The 22,576-nt window shown below is 45.3% G+C and overlaps 1 protein-coding gene across 2 annotated transcripts in view; it reads left to right on the top strand.

The window, feature by feature from the left end:
- Positions 1 to 21,663, top strand: part of CHST11 (carbohydrate sulfotransferase 11) — a 318,884-nt gene extending 297,221 nt beyond the window's left edge. For both annotated transcript variants that reach the window (XM_060245591.1, XM_060245590.1), the window contains exon 3: positions 20,393 to 21,663. In XM_060245591.1, the coding sequence (XP_060101574.1) occupies positions 20,393 to 21,247 (855 nt within the window). In that variant the 3' untranslated portion in view covers positions 21,248 to 21,663. The remainder of the gene's footprint in view (positions 1 to 20,392) is intronic.
- The last annotated feature ends 913 nt before the right edge of the window (positions 21,664 to 22,576 follow it).

The following is a 22,576-nucleotide window of genomic DNA, read 5'->3' as shown; positions in this document are numbered from 1 at the left end:
TGTGTGACGCCCCAGGCAAGTGCTCCCCACCCCCACTGCTGCCCCCTGCAGCACTGCAATGCAGTGCTGTGCTCCATCGCATCCCCCCCAGTGCTGTAAGGTGGCGGCAGCAGCACCTCCTTCCCTTCCCTTCCCTCCCCCTCACGTTCACAGCCCGCAGCACCTTGGCCCTGCTGGCCCCGATGCAGCGTGAATCTTATCTTTAGAAGGACAGCACTGAAGTGAAGGCTTCTCCCCCCTCATTTCCCAAACCAGAGGGGAGGGGAAGTCAAGCCTTCTCCAGCGCCATCCTTCTAAAGATAAGATTCACACTGCGTTGGGGCTGGCAGGGCCCAGTGTGGCGGACTGTAATCGTGGCAGCGGTGGGGGGGAGGGGAAGGGAAGGGAAAGGAGGGGTGGGCAGTGGTGGTGGCGGCAGGTGGAGGAGGCAGGCAAACTGGGCACTAGCCTGAGGCACCGGGGGGGAGCCCAATTTGGTGCCCCCACCCTCCCAGCACCCTAGACAACTGTCTAGTTTGCCTAGTGGGCAAGCCGGCCCTGCTTGGAGTTCCCCCTTCAAAGCAACCATTTTTTCCAGGGGAACTGATCTCTGTCATTTGGAGATCAGTCAAAATTCCACGTCACCAGACATCACCTGGAGGTTGGCAACCTTATGCTAATGGTATGGTTGCCAGCCGTGGGCTGGGAAATTCGTGGAGCTTTGGGGAGATGGAGTCTGAGGAGGAAAAAGACATCATTAGAGTCTAATGCCATAGTGTCCTCTTTCCAAAGTGACCATTTTCTCTAGGGGAACTGATCTCTGTCACCTGGAGATAAATTGTAATCCCATAAGGCACCACCTGGAAGTTGGCAACACCAACTGGAAGCCTCATGCATAACGTAGTGTCTAAAGAGACAGGGGAGACGAGGGGTACTGGTAGGTGAAAACAAACCTTCTGGACAATTGGGATTATTCAGGCACTGAGGAAAGGTCAATGGTTACACTTGTGGTTACGCCATGGCCTTCATCTTTCCTTAGGATGAAGCCCAGAAGAGATCTGGTTCAAGGTATTTTGTCAGCCCAAGCAAGCGACACTCATTGCCTCCTATACTATGGCTGGCCAGACCTAAGCCTAGACCCATTCAGCAGTTACAGCAAGGGATTGGCTTGGACTTGTGTAGCTGTGGCATGGTCCAGGAGGCAAAACCCATGGTTGAAAGGAAACTGAGAGCATCCCTCTTCTCACTGTTACATCCTAAGCAGTCGCTTGTTATGCGTTGGCCAGACACTTGGCCCTGGGGGGAACACCAGATCTCCACCGGTCTGAATATATTAGGGGACCTTATGGGTATCTAAGCACTTTTGAGGCAATTCAGTTAATGGGCCAAGAAGACTCTGATTTGGTTTTGTTCCAGGCTTCTGGAATATTCTGGGTAGCTTTGATTAAATACATCATAATAAAGGCACAAAAAACCCCTAGTTTCTTTCTTTATGGGAATGCTAGTTCTAAGGTATTTATAGCCCATGTTTCGACCTCAATGCTCAAGGTGATTTACAATGATGCCAAAATACCATGAAAAACCATAAAATTACATTAAAACAATACATTGGAAAAGCCAATAACAGCAACTGTAGTAAAATACCACATGGTATTAAAAGCCTCAAGCTAGACTGATAGACAGATTGCACAACAAGGCATCACTGAAAGGGAAAAGGACCTTTTGGTAGCTGTTCAGCCTTTGAGAAAGTGAGAGAATCCAGAGCTGGGCAATCTGTGAGGTTCATATCCATAGTACTACATACTCAGGCAGCCGCATAGACTTTTGAATGTCAGTAACTTTCCCTAATCAAAACCATAAGAGCCAACTACTGAGTTACTTTCTTCACATTGTTTTGCATCCTCCATATAATCAATCAACTTTCATGCTAAGTTGTGCACAAAAAAAATCATTTTTATTATTATTTTCCCAACATGCTATTTGTTTCTGGTTTCTCTCTTATTTTTGCAAGAAAATATTGCTAGGAAAATTCATGAGCGTGGTTTTCAAATGATCAGCTTCACCCCCTTTACATCACTCTCTCCAGACCCATTGGCCCAGGCCGCAGGGGCATCCTGGGAGCCCTTCCGGAAGTTATTCTAGGAAAACTCCAGGAATCACCTGACCTGGAGACTTCCTAGCACCAAATCCCCCTTCTCTGTTTCTTGCTTGGAGAAGGCGGAAACTTGACCATTTGACTTGCTCCATTAGCATTTGTATACAGATATGCTGGGAGGCACTTGGGCTGCCTTCCTGTTCTCTGAGTTCAGAAGAGAATTTTTTAAAACTTCCACCCAAGAGAAAAAGGCATCCCCCCTCCCCCTCCTGTGCTTCAGCTGCCATGGAATCCCTCATGCGAGTTTGTCAATATTGCCTGGAACTGATTGCCTGAGGGAGGCTCAGCATCCCACACTCCACTAAATCTAGGGAATGCTTGAGCACCCCCCCCCAAGAAGTTTACGCCTGTGGTGGACACTAATGAGTGGACTTTTACATTTAGAATGTTGGTGGTGGTGGGTCTTGTGCATGCTGCCAAAATGTGGAGACTGCAACTGGTCACTGCCTGGAAAGCCTGCAAATGGAGAGTCAGCCCAGTAGTGGGGAGTTACTGCCTCAGTCCTTGCTCAGTCCATAGGAAGCATTCTCTAGACAGGTCACTGTACTTTGTTCCGTAACCATCTCCACCAAACAGGGCTGGCTCTGCCACTGGGCAAACTAGGTGACTGCCTGGGGCACCGGCCTTCTGGGGGTGCCAAATTAGGCACCCCCATGTGATTTGGTGATTTTATTAGTGCAAGTGGGGGCACCAGAAGTTAGCTTTGCCTAGGATGCCAGACAGTTTGGGGCCAGCCTTGCCACCGAGAGAACGAAGTTTGAGTCCAGTGGCACTTTTAAGACCAACAAAGTTTAATTTTGGATATAAGCCAGGGGTGGTCAAAACTTTCTTAATGTTAATGTTAAGAGCCACAGAGAATAAATGTCAAGACATTTGAGAGCCACAAGACATGAATGTCTGATGTTTGAGAGCCACAAGGCAGGCAGGCAGGCAGGCAGGAAGGAAGGCAAATAGATGGGGAGGGGGAGGAAGAAAGAAAGCATCTTTAACTTTAAATACATTCTCCAAGCTTCTAGCTGTCTGGCTTGGAGAAGTGATGTCTTCTCCAAGCTGGCTGACTGGGTGGGGTGGGGGGGTTCGAGAGCCACAAAATATGTGTGGAAGAGCCACATGTGGCTACCCCAGTATAAGCTTTCACATACTTTTAACATATTAAACTTTGTTGGTCTTAAAGATGCCATTGGACTCAAAATTTTTCTGTGGCTTCAAACCAACACGTCTACCCACCTGAATCCATCTCCACTAAAAGGGCCTTGCTTGCAAGTTGGCCTGAGCTTATAACTTGTGCACTGGATTGATTTAGGGCTATGCATGTCAATTCATAACTGCAGCCTTCCATGACTTTGTGGAGGTCATTTTGCAAAGCAAAGAATAAGCCTCTGTGCATTTATCTCATCAGACTGATTTTCTTCATTGGCATCACACTGAGGCTTGTGGATAGTCCTGGAAATGTGCTGAGCTCTGGCAGGGAGCCATGGATCTTGCAGATGCTCCAAGTTTCCCTGAAGATTAGTCTCTGATGCTTACACAAAAATGTTTACCAAGCAGTATGATGCAGCATGCTCATTTATAGCCTTCTACATTAATATGATTGCAAGACCATTTTAGTCTCCAAAGATTTGCTGGCTAGTAATTAAGTTTTTTCCAATGGGTTACTAATGTTTAATGGGAGACCTTGGGGGGGGGGGAGTTTAAGGCTGTCTGCTTACTTCAAAAAGCAAGAGGCAGCTAAGCCTGCCGTGTGGCTCCCAGTTTGCTGCCATTAAGCTTTGGGAGTAAAGGGCATCTGAGGTCAATTATACCCTGGGCACATTTGTGAGTGGCAGTTACAAATGAGGAAAGAAAAGTCTTGCCCTTGCAGCATCAAGGTGAAGTGAAACATCAACAGGAGCCAAATAGAAGCTCTCAGAAACAGGACCAGAAAGTAACTGAAATTAGATTTCAGCAGTTCCATCTGCAATCATGTTTGCTGGAGAAATGATTCGATTTTGTCAAGAAGGGAAGCCACCCTCTTTTTAGAATATTTAAAAAGTTTTCTGGATTCAGAAAACTCAGCAAGGTGTTGTGGTTCCTCTCCCCATCACAGAAATGTTCTTTGACAACTAAACGACATCAAACATCAGCCTGCAATGGTAGCTAATGTAATAGTAAATCCAGTCTTGATTAGAAACCTGACAATTTAAAAATGTTTGTTTCAATTCTTGTCATTGTATCTTGACAGATGCTTCACTCCTAACCAGGTTCTCTTGATTGGATGAGACTTGATGGCAGGGAAAAGGTATTTTTAAAGGTCTTTCATGTCAAATAATAATGAAGTATGATAAAAAATGATAAGGGCCAACCCTAGACTTTCTGGTATTCCAGGCAAGGCTAACTTCTGGCACCCCCCACTCCCAGCACTGATAACCAGTTATCACACACACACAAGAACATAAGAGAAGCCATGTTAGATCAGGCCAAAGGCCCATCCAGTCCAGCACTCTGTGTCACACAGTGGCCAAAAAACCAGATGCCATCAGGAGGTCCACCAGTGGGGCCCATGACACTAGAAGCCCTCCCACCATTGCCCCCCCCCCGCAAGCACCAAGAATACAGAGCACCACTGCCCCAGACAGAGTTCCATCAATATGCTGTTGCAGGAAAAACACACACAGACCAGCTCCAAGGACAGGTGAAGCAGACTGGTTTATTACAGCGCCAATAGACTCAGCCAGGTCTAGTGACCCAAAGAAACCAAGCCCCGTTACAAGGGTTACACAGACCTTTATACCTTCAAATGTCAGCATAGGAAGGCTAAAAATAACTTTTCATCTCACTCTAACATCGACAATTTCCAGCGCAGGCGGTCAGCATTTGCCACTCCCTGCTACTTAACACCTTTTTGCGCTCAAGCATAGCATATCTTGCATATTTCCTGTTTTCTAACTCCTTGCGGTTTGGCTCTTATTTCCTGTTTTAACTGAAGCGTAGCATCTATCGCATCATTACGGTTCTGCTGTCTTCTATCCACCACCTGACTTTTCGCAGGGGTGCAATTCTAATACCATTTGACCTTTTTAAAAATATATTTTCCATTCCATTCCTGACTCATCCCCCCCTTCCAGAGTTCTCTCTGGAACTCCAGAGTTCTCTCTAGATCTAAAGAGAGGAGTCTGGTCACTCTGCTTTATGGGCTCATGGATTTCCATTACTTGGTTCATCATTCCCAAGGGGCATCAGATATTCAGCATCTAATGTATTTACATATATACTTTCTCTTTCCTACTGCAATGACTACTAATATAGCAAGCAGTATCGACTGGTTCTAATTCATCTTCGCCTGTGTGTAAACCTGTTAGCTTCCGGTGTAGCAGGAGCAGAGGACCTCAGTGTTGTCCGTGGCCTCAAGCTGCTTTCAGTGGGCTGGGGCCAGGGGTTATTCTTTGGAACCGGAGCCGCAGATGTTCCCCATGGACTGGCTGTATTGCCCAGGACTCAGCAGTTGGTTTTAGGTGAGACCAGTGGATCTATGCGGCAATTCCAGAAACCTTAACAGCTGTGCGGGACCTTAACAACACCACGTAAGGGCCCTTTCATTTAGACTGCCAGGGTTGTGTTCTCCAATCTTTGACCCAAACAAAATCTCCTGGTCAATAAGAATGCATAAGGGTGACCACTTGGTATGGGAGGTTCTCTTGCACATAGTTTGAGATCTTATTTATAGCCCTACCCAATGCTTGTAATTCTGGCTGTGCAATTAAATTGCCCAACTGTTTTAGTCCCCCCCACCCTTGGTTTAATAATCAGGGGTAAGGGGAACAACTGAACATTGCCTCATTGACCTTCTGTTTGGCAGGCAAACGTCACATTTGGACTGACATAAGCATTCTCAACTTGACTGCATGTGTACACTGGGTGGCAAGGGGTATGAAATTGGCATTGATGAACTGATCGCTGCCGCTGTTCCTAGCTGTCTCAGGGATATCTATAGGAATCAGCAACTGTTGAGACTGTTGCTGTTCTGCTCTGGCTTGAATGCTGTCCACCTCCGGGTTAAAAACAATTATCTCAGAGTTCTTTTCCAATTTAGAAAGTTGAACCAGAGTTTCCTCATGGCTAGGAATGGTTGGCCACACAATGGGTTTAATTTTGCTCTTCCAAAATATTAGGGTCAAAGAAATTAGAATAAGCAGTATAAGGAAGGCCACAGAGGATATTGCCATTCGGACTAATTTATTATCTATTTCCTTTGGCCATTCCCTGTGCAGTCTGGATGTAGGCAGGAGAGCTCCATTCGCTCCACGAGCCTTTGAAAAAGTGGTCATTGGGCTTGGACTGAACTTTCAATTTATACATTATGCTAGGCTGCAGTTCCCATTTCAGAAGGGTTAATGGAACATGTTGAAATACCTTGGTTCTACCACTTGTGGTCCAGTTGGCATTTTCAGGCAAGTAGGCTATCTCGTATATTAAAGAATTCTTTAAATAGCCTTGTGATGATTGAGGAGTGGAGAACTGAACCAGATAAGCATCCTCCTTTTCGTGGTGTGTGATTTTTAAGTCAAACACCGTGTCAGGCTTAATGATATCAGTGATTTGCAGTTCCTGACAGTGTCTACATTGTTGTTCTGTTTGTATTGTCAGGCAGGCTCTGACAGAATGATAGATGAGATCGCCTCTAAGAGAATATTTGTATTCCGAGTGGCTTTCCACTGAGCACACATGCTCATTGCCATCAGAACATAAAGTGAAATGGATGGGGGTTATATTTAAATATTCCTCCATTCCTGAAAAGTGGTAAATTAGGGCAATATCTCCATCTAGCTGGTCTGCAAGTCGGGTTTTGTATTCTACCTTACTCCAGCCTCCTGCTCTCCCTTCGTCGTAATACCAAATTCTATATTTAAACCAAGGACAGAGATATCCTGATTCAGTAATTATTGGACCATACTGATGTTGGAGGGGGTCTTCAAATTGAAGGGCAAACGTAATCCAACGCCAAGTCGAGGACCATTCTGGATTGCCCTCTTGTCCAAAGTCTTGGAGGTTAAAAGCGAGCATGTGGTTCAATTTTCTATTTCTATTTCCCCATTTTCGTTATCCCCTGAGGCCTCTTCAATTATTGCCAGTTCTTCTGTATACAAATAGGCCTCCTGCACTGCCTCTATGTCTCCTGGTTTCCAAGGATGTAATCCCTGGGTTAAAGTTTCCTCCCACCAATATTCTTCAGACCCTATTGATCATTCCTAGCTTGACATGTCTGACTCAGCTGAACTCCCTGTATGTAATTCCACCTCTCCACGCCAGAAGCAATTACTTGAATAGAAATTATTCAGATATGGAATATTACATGTAATCTGATTTTCCCATCCTTCTGTATAATTGGTGGTCTCCTCTCCAGCCCTTGTATTAGTTATTTCCCACACCCGAATGTGGTCGTTACCGATTTGCCTGAGGAAATACCAGTTATTCCACCAGACTCTCCAATCCCCATTCCGTGTTTTCCCTTGTCTTTTAATCACCCAAGCTGTGGTATCTTGATCAGTTCCTTCCCAAAGTTGGAATCTATATTTAGGGCACAAGTCCTCTTCCCAATGAAGACATAACTTCCCTTCTGTTTCTACCCATGGACAGACTAGTGCCTTGAATCTCTCCTTCTGTGTCCAAAACCCCCAACCGTGTTCGCAAAAATCATTCATGAGTCATTTCCAGCCCATTTAGAAACTGGCCACTGTTAGGCAACTGGCCCAGTGGCCTGGGAAAATGGAGGCTAAATGGAGTCAAAAGGAAGTGACGCCCTTGGGTTGTCCGCTTCAGGGGTCTCAGGGTTTTCAAAAATATGTGGTGTCTTTTTACTAATTTTACTAATCTTTTCCTGGGGCAACACATAAGGGTCTAAATGTTATTCCGGGAGCACAGTGCTCTGAATCTTTAGGGGTTGGCCTCAAAGCACAAAAATGTTCCCAATAATTTCCTTGAAATGAGCAACCATGTACTCCAGTGGAGTCATGAGTCCTGACTTACTCCCTCCTATGGTACCAGGCAGACAAGACAACTGAACACAAGGGGTAACAGGGTGGTGGGATACCAGTAAGGGCTCTGGTACCCCAGAACACAAAGAGGGTATCCTTATCCAACCACTTCCTCCCTTCCATGACCCAATGCGGTCGCCCAATTGGGAAATGCACGTAAAACAGGAGTCCACTCTCGCTTGGCAATCAGATTGCCTCTCATTCACACACACACATAAGCCACAAATTCCAAACCCAAAACCTTATCACCGCTGGTCGAGCAAGATCCCTCTGATCCGCTCTCAAGGTTGGGATATAGGGGGTGATCAAGCCTTTCTTTACTCCAAATGGGAGTGGCCAGAAACCCAGTTACATATACTCACCCTTCAGAGGGTTTTCCCAGGGGTCTAATTCAGCCTCCTGCCAAGGTTGTTGGATGATTGGGGTGGCAGTGTCGAACCGTCAGAACTCAGGGAGCCAGACTTGGTCAAAAGGACCGTGGCGCCTAGTCAAGGTTCAGGAGTTCCGCAGCACGAGGCCGGTGGACCCGAGGGCCAAGGAGATCTAAAGGACCCGCCCGCCTGTGACAGTTTCCGGCCTCGTTAGAACGGATAAAAGGAAGTACTTCTTTACCCAAAGGGTGAGGGGCATCAGTGCCCCCTGAAAAAAGTAAATGACCCCCGATCTTCCAAATCCTGGCTACGGCCATGATCATAGAACAGCCCTGGTTAACAAAGCAGCTGCATGGAGGGACACAGAGAAAAAGAGAAGCCTTTGGACAATGGCTGGCTTAAGTATATACAACAACATCTGATTTAAGCCCAAATAATATGTAGCAATTGTCAGACAAGGCAGCCGTATTCAAACCTTAGCAACCTAATGGTGCCATTTTGTTTTAATTTTGTTCCTGCCCTTCCCTCCTTTACTGGCTTCTACCACATGTGCATCTCTCAAAGATGCATACTTTTGCATTTCTGGTGAGAAACATATCAGCTACGCTTTAAAAGACAATTTTTAGTGATATGTTTGTGAAATATATCTTACCTTTCCTTGTGGCTCAAGGCATCTAGAGGCCAGCTGAAAAGAGATGTGAAAGATCCCCCCAAAAAACTTCAAAGCTGCTCATGGAAATAAAAAGGACGAACACCATATAAAACTTGAACTTCTGGTATTCAGTTGAAAACCACAATTGACTGTTAATGTCTATGGAAGCAAAGAAGTGTTTTTATCTCTGTGTCAAAATCCTCTGCATTGGAAAAAGAGAGGCAGAAAAAGGCAGGGAAAGAAACAACCCATTCAATTTTATCACAGAAATAACATATGATGGACTTAAATGTCCTTGTTGCCACTTAACCAATTCCTAGGGCTGTGCCATTGGTTTGCAGTGACCAATCAGTGTGTTTTTCCAGCTAATGCTTTGAGGTGACCTAGAAGTGAGTGCAACAGCATCTCTATAGGTCCTCACCTTTCAAAAGAGGAGGAAGCCAATTTTGGTCCCTTCCCTTGAAGCAGACATTCCTTGTCCCCTTTCCAAGAAAACTGAGAGGACTCCATTTTCATGTTAGCCAGATAGATGAAATAAGGGCTTGCCCTCAGTCCTTACCAAGGATTTGCCGATCCACTCCAGTTAGAGGAACATGGCTGTGAGACATCAAAAGTCTGTGATGTCCTCCAGCACTCTTGAGGACATAGATGGATGTTCTTGCTAAAACTAAAGAGACATTTGTAAATGTCAAAATAATTTAGACTTTTTGAATATATGACTTGCTATTAATCTGCTTAATAAATGAGGCAGAATTGGATGATTAATCAATCAGGCATGTCATCCTTTTGACTCACAGGACAAATGGATGCCAAGAGGGATTTTCTTTGAAGAGGACAGAATAGAAGGCACATTTCCAATTGGACCAACCAAACTATTGATGCAGATGTGCAAGTTTGGGGTTTCCAAAGAGCTCTGCGCTGTGTGTCCTTCTTGTTTCATTTTTCACATTTTTCCCTTTCCAAAAACAGCGCAGGGACTGCCTTTTCTTCCCTTGCCTTTGCTTCCTACTGGGGGGGGAAAGACTCCTGCTGGGGAAATTTCTATGGGTAAAAGCAGTTTGGTAATGGCAGTCCAGTAGGGAAAAGGCAGGGAAGGGGAGGGCTCCTGTCATGCCAATGCTGTTCATTTCCATGCAAATGTAGCTCCAGTGGCTGTATTTGAAAAAGTAAAAACCTCCCATAAAATGATCACAGAAGAAAATGTAATATGGAGTTCTAAGTCTGGCAGGTAGTAATGAGAAGGTGAAAGTTTGATGAAATTTAGAGCAAATGTATGGGTTTCTTCTAGGTCAACATACTTGAGGAATGTTGAACAAAGCCTTTAAAATACTGCTAGTAGAATGTATATGTGGGGGGGTGCATCTTTTGTTAAGTGGAATGTGACTCCATGTACAAAATCAACATGGCTTGATTTGTGATGCTCAGGCTCTTTTCCAACTTTGCCATTTGACCTTAAGCACAGACATATCATTCCATCTGCCTTACCTGCAGGGGATGCAACACTTGAAATGTCTCTGTCTGGACCAAATGACAGTGTGAATGATCTGTAATGTCCCCTTTTGGCTGTGGATTCCCAAGTTAGAGGATTCACTCAGGCACCCTTCCTTAGGTGGTCCATTCAGCAGAGGCAAGCTGACTCAAAAGGTCAACCATTTATTTGCAAGAGCTAATATACGAAACTGGAAACTGAAACAAGAGCTCCACCCAGTAGGACCAACTACATCACACAGATATTAGTGGGGACAACAGACTGTTCCTTTACATATACAGTAAATATACCACATGACCTGCAAGTGAATCTCCTGTTGTAGCTTTAAATCTTGAGATGTAGCTGCTTCTTCTCAAGATCTAGATCAAGGCCATGGCATGGTGTGTATGGGGGGAGGGGGAGAGGTTAACCCTTTTCTCTGCATCATTGTCACAGCAGAAACAAATGGCAAAAAATTTCCAAAGGGTTCTTGCACATTTCTGTATTTAGGACAGATCCCTGTGCTATTGAATGGATTGTATTTGGAAAGGGATATATACTTTGAGCATTCTGTGCAGGGCGATGTAACCAATTTAAATCCCTTTGACAATGGAGATGATCTGAGAAAGCGTTTTCCCAGCAGAAAGCAGAAAGCTTCTTGGAAGCTTTCTGCAGTGATGCCTTCTCTGTTTTGGCATCAGGACTCTGGATTGCATTCCCTAGTAAGACTTAGTAAAAAATGCCAGAATGGTGAAACCATATCTATTCTACTGGGCCTTTCAGAGACATTAACTTTTTAAGTGTGTTGCTGACATAAAATTGAATTCTTAGTGATTTTCTTTGCTTTAATTTTTTTATTGTGTGTTTTTAACAGTCTTTTTGTGGGGCACCTTAGACACTTCAGATGGTAGAGAGGTATAATTTATATATTTTTAAAATTAAAAAAACCTTAAAATGCATGCAAATTAACTTTCTCATAGACAGGCTGCCACATTAAACTGTCATGTAGATCCTTTGACATGTTAGGGATGCCAGCCTCCAGGCAGGGCCTGGGGATCTCCTGGAATTACAGTTTATCTCTAGACTGCATTTTCTCAGTTCCCCTGGAGAAAACAAATGCTCTGAAGGATGCACTCTGTGGCAGTGTAGTCCCTGTCCTCCCCAGGCTCCAACCCCAAACTTCCAGGAGTTTCTCAATCTGGAGGTGGCAATCTTACCCCTCCCATCCCCCGCTGGTGGTCAGAGAGCACCTGGCAACCCTCATCCAGATTGCAATTTGCCAGGTATTAAAGTGCATTTAACCAGGGTTTGGTGAGTTTGATATCCATGCTTATTTGAAGGCATGTTTCAGAAAACCTGTATTGACACTGGATCATAAAAACAGAATGTCCCCTGCCTGCTGAGGGTATGGTCTTTTGCAGTGGGTATTTATTTCCTTGTTTGGTATTGATTCTTGGATAGATTAATATGCCCCCCCTCATTTCTTTCTGTATTTAGAATAGCAAAAAAATAAAAAATGCCAGTTTTTCCTTTTAAAAAAATACTGTCAAAAAGAATTTCATCCCAATAGCTCTGCTCAGTTATAAGCAAAGAATGTTTCTTCTGCTTTTCTTAGTTCAGCATTTGATTCGTATTCTGCATGCAGTCAGCAGCTTTTAAAAATCTGCATTAAATACATTTACCTTTCCCACCTTTTCTGGAAGAAGTGGGGGATCCCCTGATTTGGGGACTCCTGCCCACCACTGGCCAGCTGGCCAGCAGGAAACCCCACTCCAAACAACCCCGATCCCGTACAACATCCCTGCCATGATGACATCACATGGCAGTGACATCATCATGTCGGGACATAGCACTGACCTGCCACTCCAGGAAAGCTGCCTCCCAACCACCTCACTGGCAAAAGGTAAGGGCCTGTCAACCTTACTCTCACCTGGAGGTCAGCATCCCTACACTGTGTCCCCACTCTTGAGGTAGTGCCATGAAAATGCTCTATCCCAAATTTTGGAATAGCAGATAAATTTTGAATAGCGGGATTCTGGGTGACATTCGGCCAACCACTTGCCTCCTTGATCCATGCCCCTAGTGGCTGGTAAAAGCCAGTGGTGAGGGGCTATGTAGTCCTCTTGAGATATCATCAATTTGACCCTAGGCTCAGGGACCTTTCCAGTAGGGCAGAAGGAGACAGTGGTTACCCCGCTCTTGAAGAGACCAAATTCAGATCCTATGGAGCTAACCAATTACTGCCCAGTTTCAAATCTTTTGGTTCTGGGCAAGGTAATTGAAAGAGTAGCAGTGAAACAACTCCAGAAATTCCTGAATGATGCATTGGTATTGGATCCAATCTAATCCAGCTTTTGCCCTAGCCATGGGATGGAGACAGTGCTGGTTGTTCATGGACAATCTCCATAGGCAGCTGGATCAAGGCAGGTCAGTGTTTCTGATATTACTAGACCTTACAGCAGTGTTCGAAACAGTTGATTACCACCTGTTGGCTCACCATCACACCGAAGTTGGGATTCATGGGGAGACCCTACAGTGGTTCACCTCATTCCTCTTTGGTTGGAGACAGGGCATGGCGTCAGGAGGGACAGTGTCTCTGAGGTACCCACTAGAAAGTAGGGTCCCTCAGGGCACTTCTCTCCTCAGTGTTATTTAATATCTATATTCATCCCCTCGCCTAGCTAGTGTGGAGTTTCAGGCTAGGGTGTTATCAATATGCAGATAACACCCAGCTATTCCTTCTGATGGGCAGCCAACCAGATGCTGTTCCTGTGAATTTAGCCAAGGGTTGGAGGCTGTGGTTGGATGGTTAAAGCAGAGCTGGCTGAAACTGAATCCAGGTAAGATGGAGATTCTTTTGCTGAGGCGGGGCGAGGTTTGGTTGTCATCTCCTAGTCCTTGACAAGGTGACTTTATCACTAGCTCCAACTGTCAAGAGCATGAGTGTGACTCTGGATGCCACATTATATGAAGGCCCAGGTCATGAAGGTTGCCAAGCTGGCATTTCACCAGCTGCATCAGGTTAGGAAACTGGCTCCCTACCTGTCTTGCCTTCACCAAGCCACAGTAGTCCGAACAACAGTCACCTCTAGGATAGATTACAATAATTAACTATACATGGGCCTTCCCTTGTGCCTGACCTGGAAGCTCTAGCTGGTCCAGAACGTAGCCACACTGGTCCTAACAGGGACCCCTGGGATGGCACACATACAACCTGTTTTGTGCAAGCTGCACTGGCTTCTGTTGGAGCACTGGATCCAGGTCAAGGTTCTGGTTCTGACCTTTAAGGCCCTTAGTAGTCAGGGACCCACATATCTTCAGGACCACTTCTCTCAGTATGCCTCTGGAAGAGCATTATGCTCTGCAAAGAAGAAGAAGAAGATATTGGATTTATATCCCGCCCTCCACTCCGAAGAGTCTCAGAGCAGCTCACAATCTCCTTTACCTTCCTCCCCCACAACAGACACCCTGTGAGGTGGGTGGGGCTGGAGAGGGCTCTCACAGCAGCTGCCCTTTCAAGGACAACCTCTGCCAGAGCTATGGCTAACCCAAGGCCATGCCAGCAGGTGCAAGTGGAGGAGTGGGGAATCAAACCCAGTTCTCCCAGATAAGAGTCCGCATACTTAACCACTACACCAAACTGGCTCTCCTGGGGGTCACTGGCCTGAGAGAGATTCAACTGTCCTCAACGAAGGCCAGGGCCTTTTCAGCCCTGGCCCCTACCTGGTTGAACTCTCTATCTGAAGACATCCATGCCCTTTGGGACATTATCTTTCCATAAGCTTGCAAGGCAGACATATTCCTCCAGGCGTTTGGTTGAGGACAGCGATGGTCTGTCACTCTCACATCCTGGCCCCTTCTTTTACCTCTCTACATTACCTCAGGGGGCAACTGGGAACTGAAAATTTTCCACCATTTTGGACTATATCTCTGTTTTTACTATTGAGGTTGATATTTTAATGTTTGCTTTATTATTTATTGTATTTTTCTGATGTTAGCTGCCCTGAGCCCTGCTTGCAGGGACGTGCAGACAATAAATTGAGTTTAATAAATAACAAATAAATATATCATTGTATAGTGCCCAGCCATAGCATTTCCTGTGCTTCATTGTGATGTCCAGAAATCCCCCAATCAAGGACTGTTCTGCACATACAGAGGTGTATTCTTTTGGCCTGCTCCAGCCTGCAGATTTTCCTTCCTCTGAGGACTTTCCAAAGCTTAAATATGTTTCAGAAATGTTGTATGATCATTTATCCCATAGTATGAACTTCTAGCCACTGCGTGGATTTTGTTATAACTTATGTCCAAGCTGCTCCCACGCATCCACAAAAATCCCTGATAGACTGACTAGCAGCTTTAGTTAATCTTATGGCTTCATAGGATGCTTGTTATATTTTTTGTCATTTTGTGCAGTGCACCTGGGAGGGTGTGTGTGTGTGTGTAAGACAGGACCAGAAAAGGAACAAGGAGAAGAAACTGTTGCTGCTTTGTTATCTTGCTGCATCAGGGGATTTGAAGAAACAGGAAAGTTCACTGGGTAACCTCTCAAGCAGCCCTCCTTGTGAGTTAGAAGAAGCTTTTTATCTCCTGTTATCTAAACCAACCTGCTTCCATACTCCTCAGTCATTCCTTTATCTCAATCCACTGTAAACAGGATTGAGGCACTTAAAATAGAACTATATCCCCCATGAACCTCCCTCCTCGGAATGGGCAAGATCCATGCTTTCTATCAAAGTGAATCCTAGGCAGCAAAAGTTCCACTCCTCCCAACAATTTCCCCCTTTGCCTCTTTGTTTTGCAGGTTAAGTAATTACTTCCTGTTCATGAATCAGTTATTTCATTTTTATAATAGCTTTTACTTTATATATATATACTGCAAAGAAAAGGAGTGCATAAACCCCATCCCCAGTGGTGTTGTGAGAAGAAGAAAGGATAATAAGCCATGCCACATGGCAGCACTCCACTAGATAGAAGTAGGCTCTGAGATCCCTCCTCAATTGGAGAGATTTATTTATTGTTATCCAGTTGCAACCAATTTATGGCGACCCTGTAGGGTTTTCAAGGCAAGAGGCATTCAGACTTTAAATCTCTCCTCTCCTTACCACAGAAAATTTCTGGACCGAGCTCTTCCACTACATTCCTAGAGATGTAGAATTGTTCACCTGTTACCATGAACCAGAGCCATAACCAGCTATGGGGCACTGGGACAATGTTGATTCTGCAACACCCCCGCCAAAATCTTCCCCCTTTCTCTTTAACCACACTGCATTGGCCTGAAGTGCAACCAACCATCCACCTCCGTGTACAACTGTCCTGTTCGATGCTCCTGTCACAAACATGCCCACTGCAAGCAGAGTGGTTGGATGGGAGTAGGCAGGGTTGAACGCCGGGTGTTCCATTGTGAAGGGTCATTTTGCTGCTGTAGCTTTCTCCTCTGCCTCCTCCTTCTTCAGTTCCTCCCCCCCCCCTTCCACTTCGCCATGGGAGCCAGCTTTATGATAAATTAGCATTAATTAAATCAGCGCCTCACCTAGGGTTGCCAAGTCCAATTCAAGAAATATCTGGGGACTTTGGGGGTGGAGCCAGGAGACTTTGGGGGTGGAGCCAGGAGACATTAGGGGTGGAGCCAAGATCAAGGCTGTGACAAGCAGAATTGAATTCCAAAGGGAGTTCTGGCCATCACATTTAAAGTGACAGCACACCTTTTCAATTCCTTCCTTCCATAGGAAATAATGAAGGATAGGGGCACCTTCTTTTGGGGCTCATAGAATTGGACCCCCTGGTCCAACCTGCTGTTTTTATACCTTACTTCACATTCAAAATGGCAAAAATAGCTATTAAAATAGTTTCTAGCAATCTTGTGACACTCTATAAAGGAAAAGCTCCTCTACTGTGAATGTGAAACAAGAACTCTGAGGGCACAAAATAGGGCACAGACTATTTTCATATAACTCTTCATTTACATATATGTCAAGCTAAAGTTGCTTATTGCCTATTCTAATGTTAACCCCCCCCGCCCAAATATTAACCAGCAGCTGGCAGAAAACAAACAGCCCTAATCATGCCAGAAAGAAAACATGTTTCCAAATCTAAAACTTAAAATAGCCCTTGGCCTACTATATACAGAAGGAAATATAGGAAGAGAGGCATAGTTAAATTTTAAAAGGCATTGTAGCTTCCAAACAGATCACTATCGTGTAGCACACAGAAAAAACCATAAGAGCTCTGTGTGTGTGTGTGTGTGCTTGCTCTAATTCACATACCCCCATCTAATTTCATCAAGAGACAGGCATCTGTGTTCATGGCTGACAGTCACAGATCCCAGGGACGACTGATTCCGCGCTGAGGTGCCGTGGCGAGGGCGACGACTGCGCCGAGGAAGGCGCGGGGAGCCCGGTGGAGGCGAGGAGGGGAAACAGGGAGCGGAGGGCGGCGCAGGGAGAGCCACCGCTGAGGAAGCCAGGGAGGCAGGTCATAGCCCCGGGGACTCTGGAACGTCCTGCGGGCGCCGGAGCCGCCACAGACCGAGGCCAGGCAGCCGCGAGCTGGCCGACCCGCCTTCCCTCAGCCTGCGCCTCAACGGCATGGCGCGCTCTCTCGAACAGAGCCTCAGCCACTGCGCATGCGACAGAAACCTGCGCGTGCCGCTTCACACACGCACGCACACCTCTTCCTCAGAACTTCCTTCTGCAGAGTCAGATTCGTTTCTGAATCTGCAGAAGGCGCCGTTTCCCTCCCCTCCCCTCCCCCCGCTGCCGTTTTTGGGGGGAGCGGGGGAAGAGACTGGAAAACCTGGCGTCTCCCGCCAGAGCGGGAGGATTGGGACCCCTAGCCTCACCTTGCACCCCACCCCCCACACACAAAGAAATTCCTGGTTATAGCCCTGCCATGCGGGATGCATGTAGGTGCATACATTTGTTTGTAAGAAACAGCCAGTGCATGTTCACTTTGCAAATGAAACCAGCAATTGGATGAATGTGGGATTTAAAAGACAAATTCAGCTGTATGTGTGTTGGATGTAACATGAAAATTACTCAGTGCACATATCAAGAAAAAGCAAAGGTACATAGAACACAGTCTTTTCCCCCCCTTTGTAACTTGGAGCCCTATGTACAACCGTCTATTTCTCCCTGCATGGTAACTCAGCAGATAGAGAGGCCATTTACTTCACAGGGCTTGTGAACAGGAATACTCTGTGTTCATGCAGTAAAATCCAGTTGGAAAGTGCATTGAAAGTGCATTATTTAGGGTGTGATTGCAGCCTCAGTCTCTGATAAGAGTCACAAGGCATTGCATTCTCTTCCTGCTTCCATGTTCACTGCAGTGGTTTTGGCAGGTCACAGCAGGCTCAACAGCAAAGCATGCTCAAGTGAGTAAAAACTTAAGAGGACTGCAAATACTCCTCTCTGACCACCCCTTGGTGACACAGTGAATAGAGTCAGTACATGGCTTCCAAGGGCCCCCATTCAAGCCTGGAAAGTCTTGATCCTGCTAGTCCTCTGATACTATCCTTGTAAGTAACTGTTAGAATTTGCAACTGCTTTGTAAAGCCAGATAGACAAGGCACATCTGACATACTGAGTAGCAAGCAGGCATTCTGTTGGTAGTGATAAGACAAACACCACATATTAAATGGGAGCATGCCCCTCTAACCTCTTATGGATTTGACCAGCCTTAGAGACCAGGGATGATACCAAAAGTCACTTCAAGGAACGATTTTTGAGCAGCTGCCCTCCTCTGGAAACAGCTGAAAGAACCACAGGTTTTATTAGGCTTGCCAAGGTCATAGCCAATGAGCGCCAGCCAAGGCAATTAATCCTAGAGTGAGACAGACATCAGCAGCAAGAGCACATGGTGGGCTCATTTTTGTTGGTGTTTTGAAATTCGTGGCCTCCTGCTGTGTCTGGGCAGCAAAGGTCAGCTGGAGTTCTGCGCTTCCTTTAGAAATGTGTTTGACTGCAGGAACAGTTCTTTGTCTATATATAAAACCCAGGGAGTTAAGACATTTCAGACAAGGTACACTGGAAATAAATTTAGCATCAGGCTATATTATTGTACAGCTCTTAAATGTTTCAGAGAAAGTGAAGCTGGTAAAATACCTGGACTTTATAGGAATTGTTCAAACCTGCCAATCTGGGCCATTGTTTCTGCCAATCTGTCTGTGCCTATTAAATTAGCCCTGTGAATGAAAGCTGGAAAAGAGACTTCTACATTCAGAGGAAGCGTATATCCCTGAATAATAGATCATTGATGGGGTTGCCAACTCTGGGATGGGAAATTCCTGAAGATTTGGGGGTGGAGCCTAGGGAGGACAAGGTTGAGGGGGGACAAGGCTCAGTAGTGATCTGATGCCATAAAGCCCACCCTCCCAAAGCAGCCATTTTCTCCAGGGGAACTGATTTCTGCAGTTTAGAGATCTCCAGGCCCTCCCTAGAGGCTGACAGTCAGGGGGCGGGGGGGGGGGGAATTTCCATTCTTCTGATGGAAAAATAGCTTTGATCTAGCCTTCATTTCCCTGAATCTAGTACAAACTTGTAATACTGCCCCCCTGACTCCATCCCATTGTTTCATGAGAAAAATCTTATTATTTTTCGAAATTACATGTGACCATAAGAGCCCCATGGTGCAGAGTGGTAAAGCTGCAGTACTGCAGTCAGAGCCCTCTGCTCATGACCTGAGTTCGATCCCAGCAGAAGCTGGTTCAGGCAGCTGGCTCCAGGTTGACTCAGCCTTCCATCCTTCCAAGGCTGGTAAAATGAGTACCCAGCTTGCTGGGGGGAAAGTGTAGATGACTAGGGAAGGCAATGGCAAACCACCAAGTAAAAAGTCTGCCATGAAAACGTGAAAGCAATGTCACTCAGAGTCAAAAACGACTGGTGCTTGCACAGGGGATATTGTAACCAGTCAATCTCCTTTAACCACTGGCTCTCAATGAACATGTATCTGGGCTCCCTTGCTCTTATGCATGGAATGTTTCAGTACAGGCTGGTTCCTTGCTGATCTTCTTCACGGATAAAGATAACTTCCAACTGCAAAACAATATGTTCGGGACACTTGATGTACTCCTAACTGCCCAGTTAGGAGCATAGGAAGCTGCAAAATTAACCCAAAGTCCAGCGGCATCTTAAAAAATAGCAACATTTATTTCCATATGAGCTTTGGTGAGTCACAGCTCATGGCAACTCATATGGAAATAAATGCATTCACATGTATTTATTTATATCTCACTTTCCTCCCCAGTCAGGACTAAATGTTGTTATTCTTTAAGGTGCCTTTGGGCTTTGGGTCTATTTTGGTACAGCAGACTAGCACACCTACTCCTTTACAATCAGGAAGCTGCAGCCATCAAGCATTCCCTTAAAATCTACCAAACTAATAAGTTTCCCCATTGTCTTCCTAATGTAAAATTAGCATGGTGGTTTTGGAACTATTGCCTGCAGCAAAAGCAATAATTGCAGTAGAAATCAGTGTTTTCCTCCTGATAGAGTATTTTGTTTGGCTAGCAAGGATCCCTGCTTTAAGTAGGTGGTCTTAAGCTCTATTTTACTTTCAGCCTAACATGCCTCAAGCTAAAATGATGTATGATTTCTGAACTATTTTTATACCCAAATGTGTGATGAGAATGCTGATGTGGTGATTAGAAGTATGTGAGTGTAGAGGCGCATAAGAAGTAGTAGCTGAACTTCGGCATAAGACAGCAGCCCGATTTTTTTTATAGCTGTACTGAGTTATCCACATTTGTGCTTTCTTTTGCAGTTGGAATTGTCCAGCACAGCAATCCTTCATCAGATCCGGAGGGATCAAGTCACAGACACATGTCGAGCCAACAGCCTGTCCAGCAGGAAGCGCCGTGTGCTAACACCCAATGACCTTAAACATCTGGTTGTAGATGAAGACCATGAGTTGATATATTGCTATGTACCCAAAGTGGCTTGCACCAACTGGAAGAGGGTCATGATGGTCTTGACAGGGAAGGGCAAATATAGCGACCCCATGGAAATCCCAGCCAACGAAGCTCACGTCTCGTCCAACCTGAAGACACTCAACCAGTACAGCATCTCAGAAATCAATCACCGTTTGAAAAACTACATGAAATTCCTGTTTGTCCGCGAGCCTTTTGAAAGACTGGTGTCAGCCTACAGAAACAAATTCACCCAGAAGTACAACACCTCCTTTCACAAGAGGTATGGTACCAAAATCGTGAAACGCCAAAGGAAAAATGCTACCCAAGAGGCTCTGTACAAAGGTGATGATGTGAAATTTGAGGAGTTCGTGGCTTATCTCATAGACCCGCACACCCAAAAAGAAGAGCCATTCAATGAACACTGGCAAACTGTCTACTCCCTCTGCCATCCATGTCACATCCATTATGACCTCATAGGGAAATACGAGACACTCGAAGAGGATTCCAACTATGTCCTTCAGCTTGCAGGAGTAGGCAACTATCTCAAGTTCCCCACCTATGCAAAGTCTACAAGAACTACTGACGAAATGACCACAGAGTTCTTCCAGAACATCAGCTCAGAACACCAAACACAGCTGTATGAAGTCTACAAACTGGATTTTTTAATGTTCAATTACTCAATGCCAAGCTACCTGAAGTTGGAATGAGCCAGAGAAAGAAAGAAAAGAAAGAAAAAGAAAAACACCTGTTTTATTTAAGATTTTTATTTGTCATAATTACATATGAAGAATGGGTTATTTTGTAAGTTAATATTTTTTTTAATGATGCTGCGAGCAGCATAGTCAAAATTTATTATTTAAATTGTCAAAAAGAAAAAGGACAATCCCATTTGTGGAGTAAGGAAATCACGGAGCCTATAGCCCTAGCTGTGACTAGTTCCTGCTAGACTGTTGGGGGGAAGGGATATGTTCTTTGTGTCCTGATGATTTTTTTTTCCTTTTGGCATTCTTCATAAGTCCTAGCCTTTGTGTTATTTATGCTTATTTAAGTACACGGTTGATTCCACATTAGGCGCTGAAATACAACACGATGTGGACAAAGAAAATGTGCTCTTCTTGCTGGAGCTCTTGCCTCTGTTCTTACTGTCTGTTCGTGGCTGAATCTCTTTCACCAGTGATGAATTTGTAAGAATAATTAAAAACATTAGGACCAGGCTGAGTTCAAGGGGCCCAGGAGGGTTGGGTCCCCAAGCTGGAATGTGTTTTGGAGCCTCAGGATTCTCAGATTTGTGAGATAAGACACACCTGTCTGCCAACACTCATACACTATGGAAGCCTCAACATTTATCCACTGGGAGGTAAGGTTACCTATGGTCAAAACAGATGAAATAGTGAAGATCCAGTATGTTTTCTCTTGGAAAATCACAGCCATGACAGACACCTGATTAGAACTGCATCGGGGGAAGGGTGTTAAGTCTTCCCCTTCCTGCACCTTTTTTCTGACTTCACCCTCCCCCCCCCACACGCATCAAGGGGAATGTATGAGTTAACTCTATGTTTCCCCTAGTGGAGTTAGTAGCAACTCTGAGGTGCTCTCTGAGATCAGGAAAGTAACTTGCAACATCTTGTCTAGTTTAACCTTTTGCCCTTTCCTCTAATGATGGTATTAAAGTGTTATACACATGTACACCCAGAATTCCAAGCAAATTCCAGTATCTCCCATAAAAGGGCCAAACCAGAGACTTCAAAGAATGACAACAATCTATAACCTCCATTGAAGGAACCCACAGCTAAGTAGGCAATGCACCCATAGTGGCTTGCAGTGGCCCCCAACCTCTTTGGCACCAGGGACCGGTTTTATAGAAGACTATTTTTCCACAGACGGGTGGAGATGGGGGTGCTAGGTTTTTTGCTGCCCCAGACTGCCCCCACGCCCACACCCCATTCCTGCCCCCCATCAGGAGTCTTTAAATGAGGAGTAGGTGAAGGTCTCTGCCTCACTCTGCGGCACGGTTGCTAACAGGCCACGGACCGGTA

Source organism: Heteronotia binoei, chromosome 8 (genome assembly GCF_032191835.1).
Source record: "Heteronotia binoei isolate CCM8104 ecotype False Entrance Well chromosome 8, APGP_CSIRO_Hbin_v1, whole genome shotgun sequence".
Classification (NCBI taxonomy): domain Eukaryota; kingdom Metazoa; phylum Chordata; class Lepidosauria; order Squamata; family Gekkonidae; genus Heteronotia; species Heteronotia binoei.
This window is presented reverse-complemented; position numbering and strand designations above follow the sequence as displayed.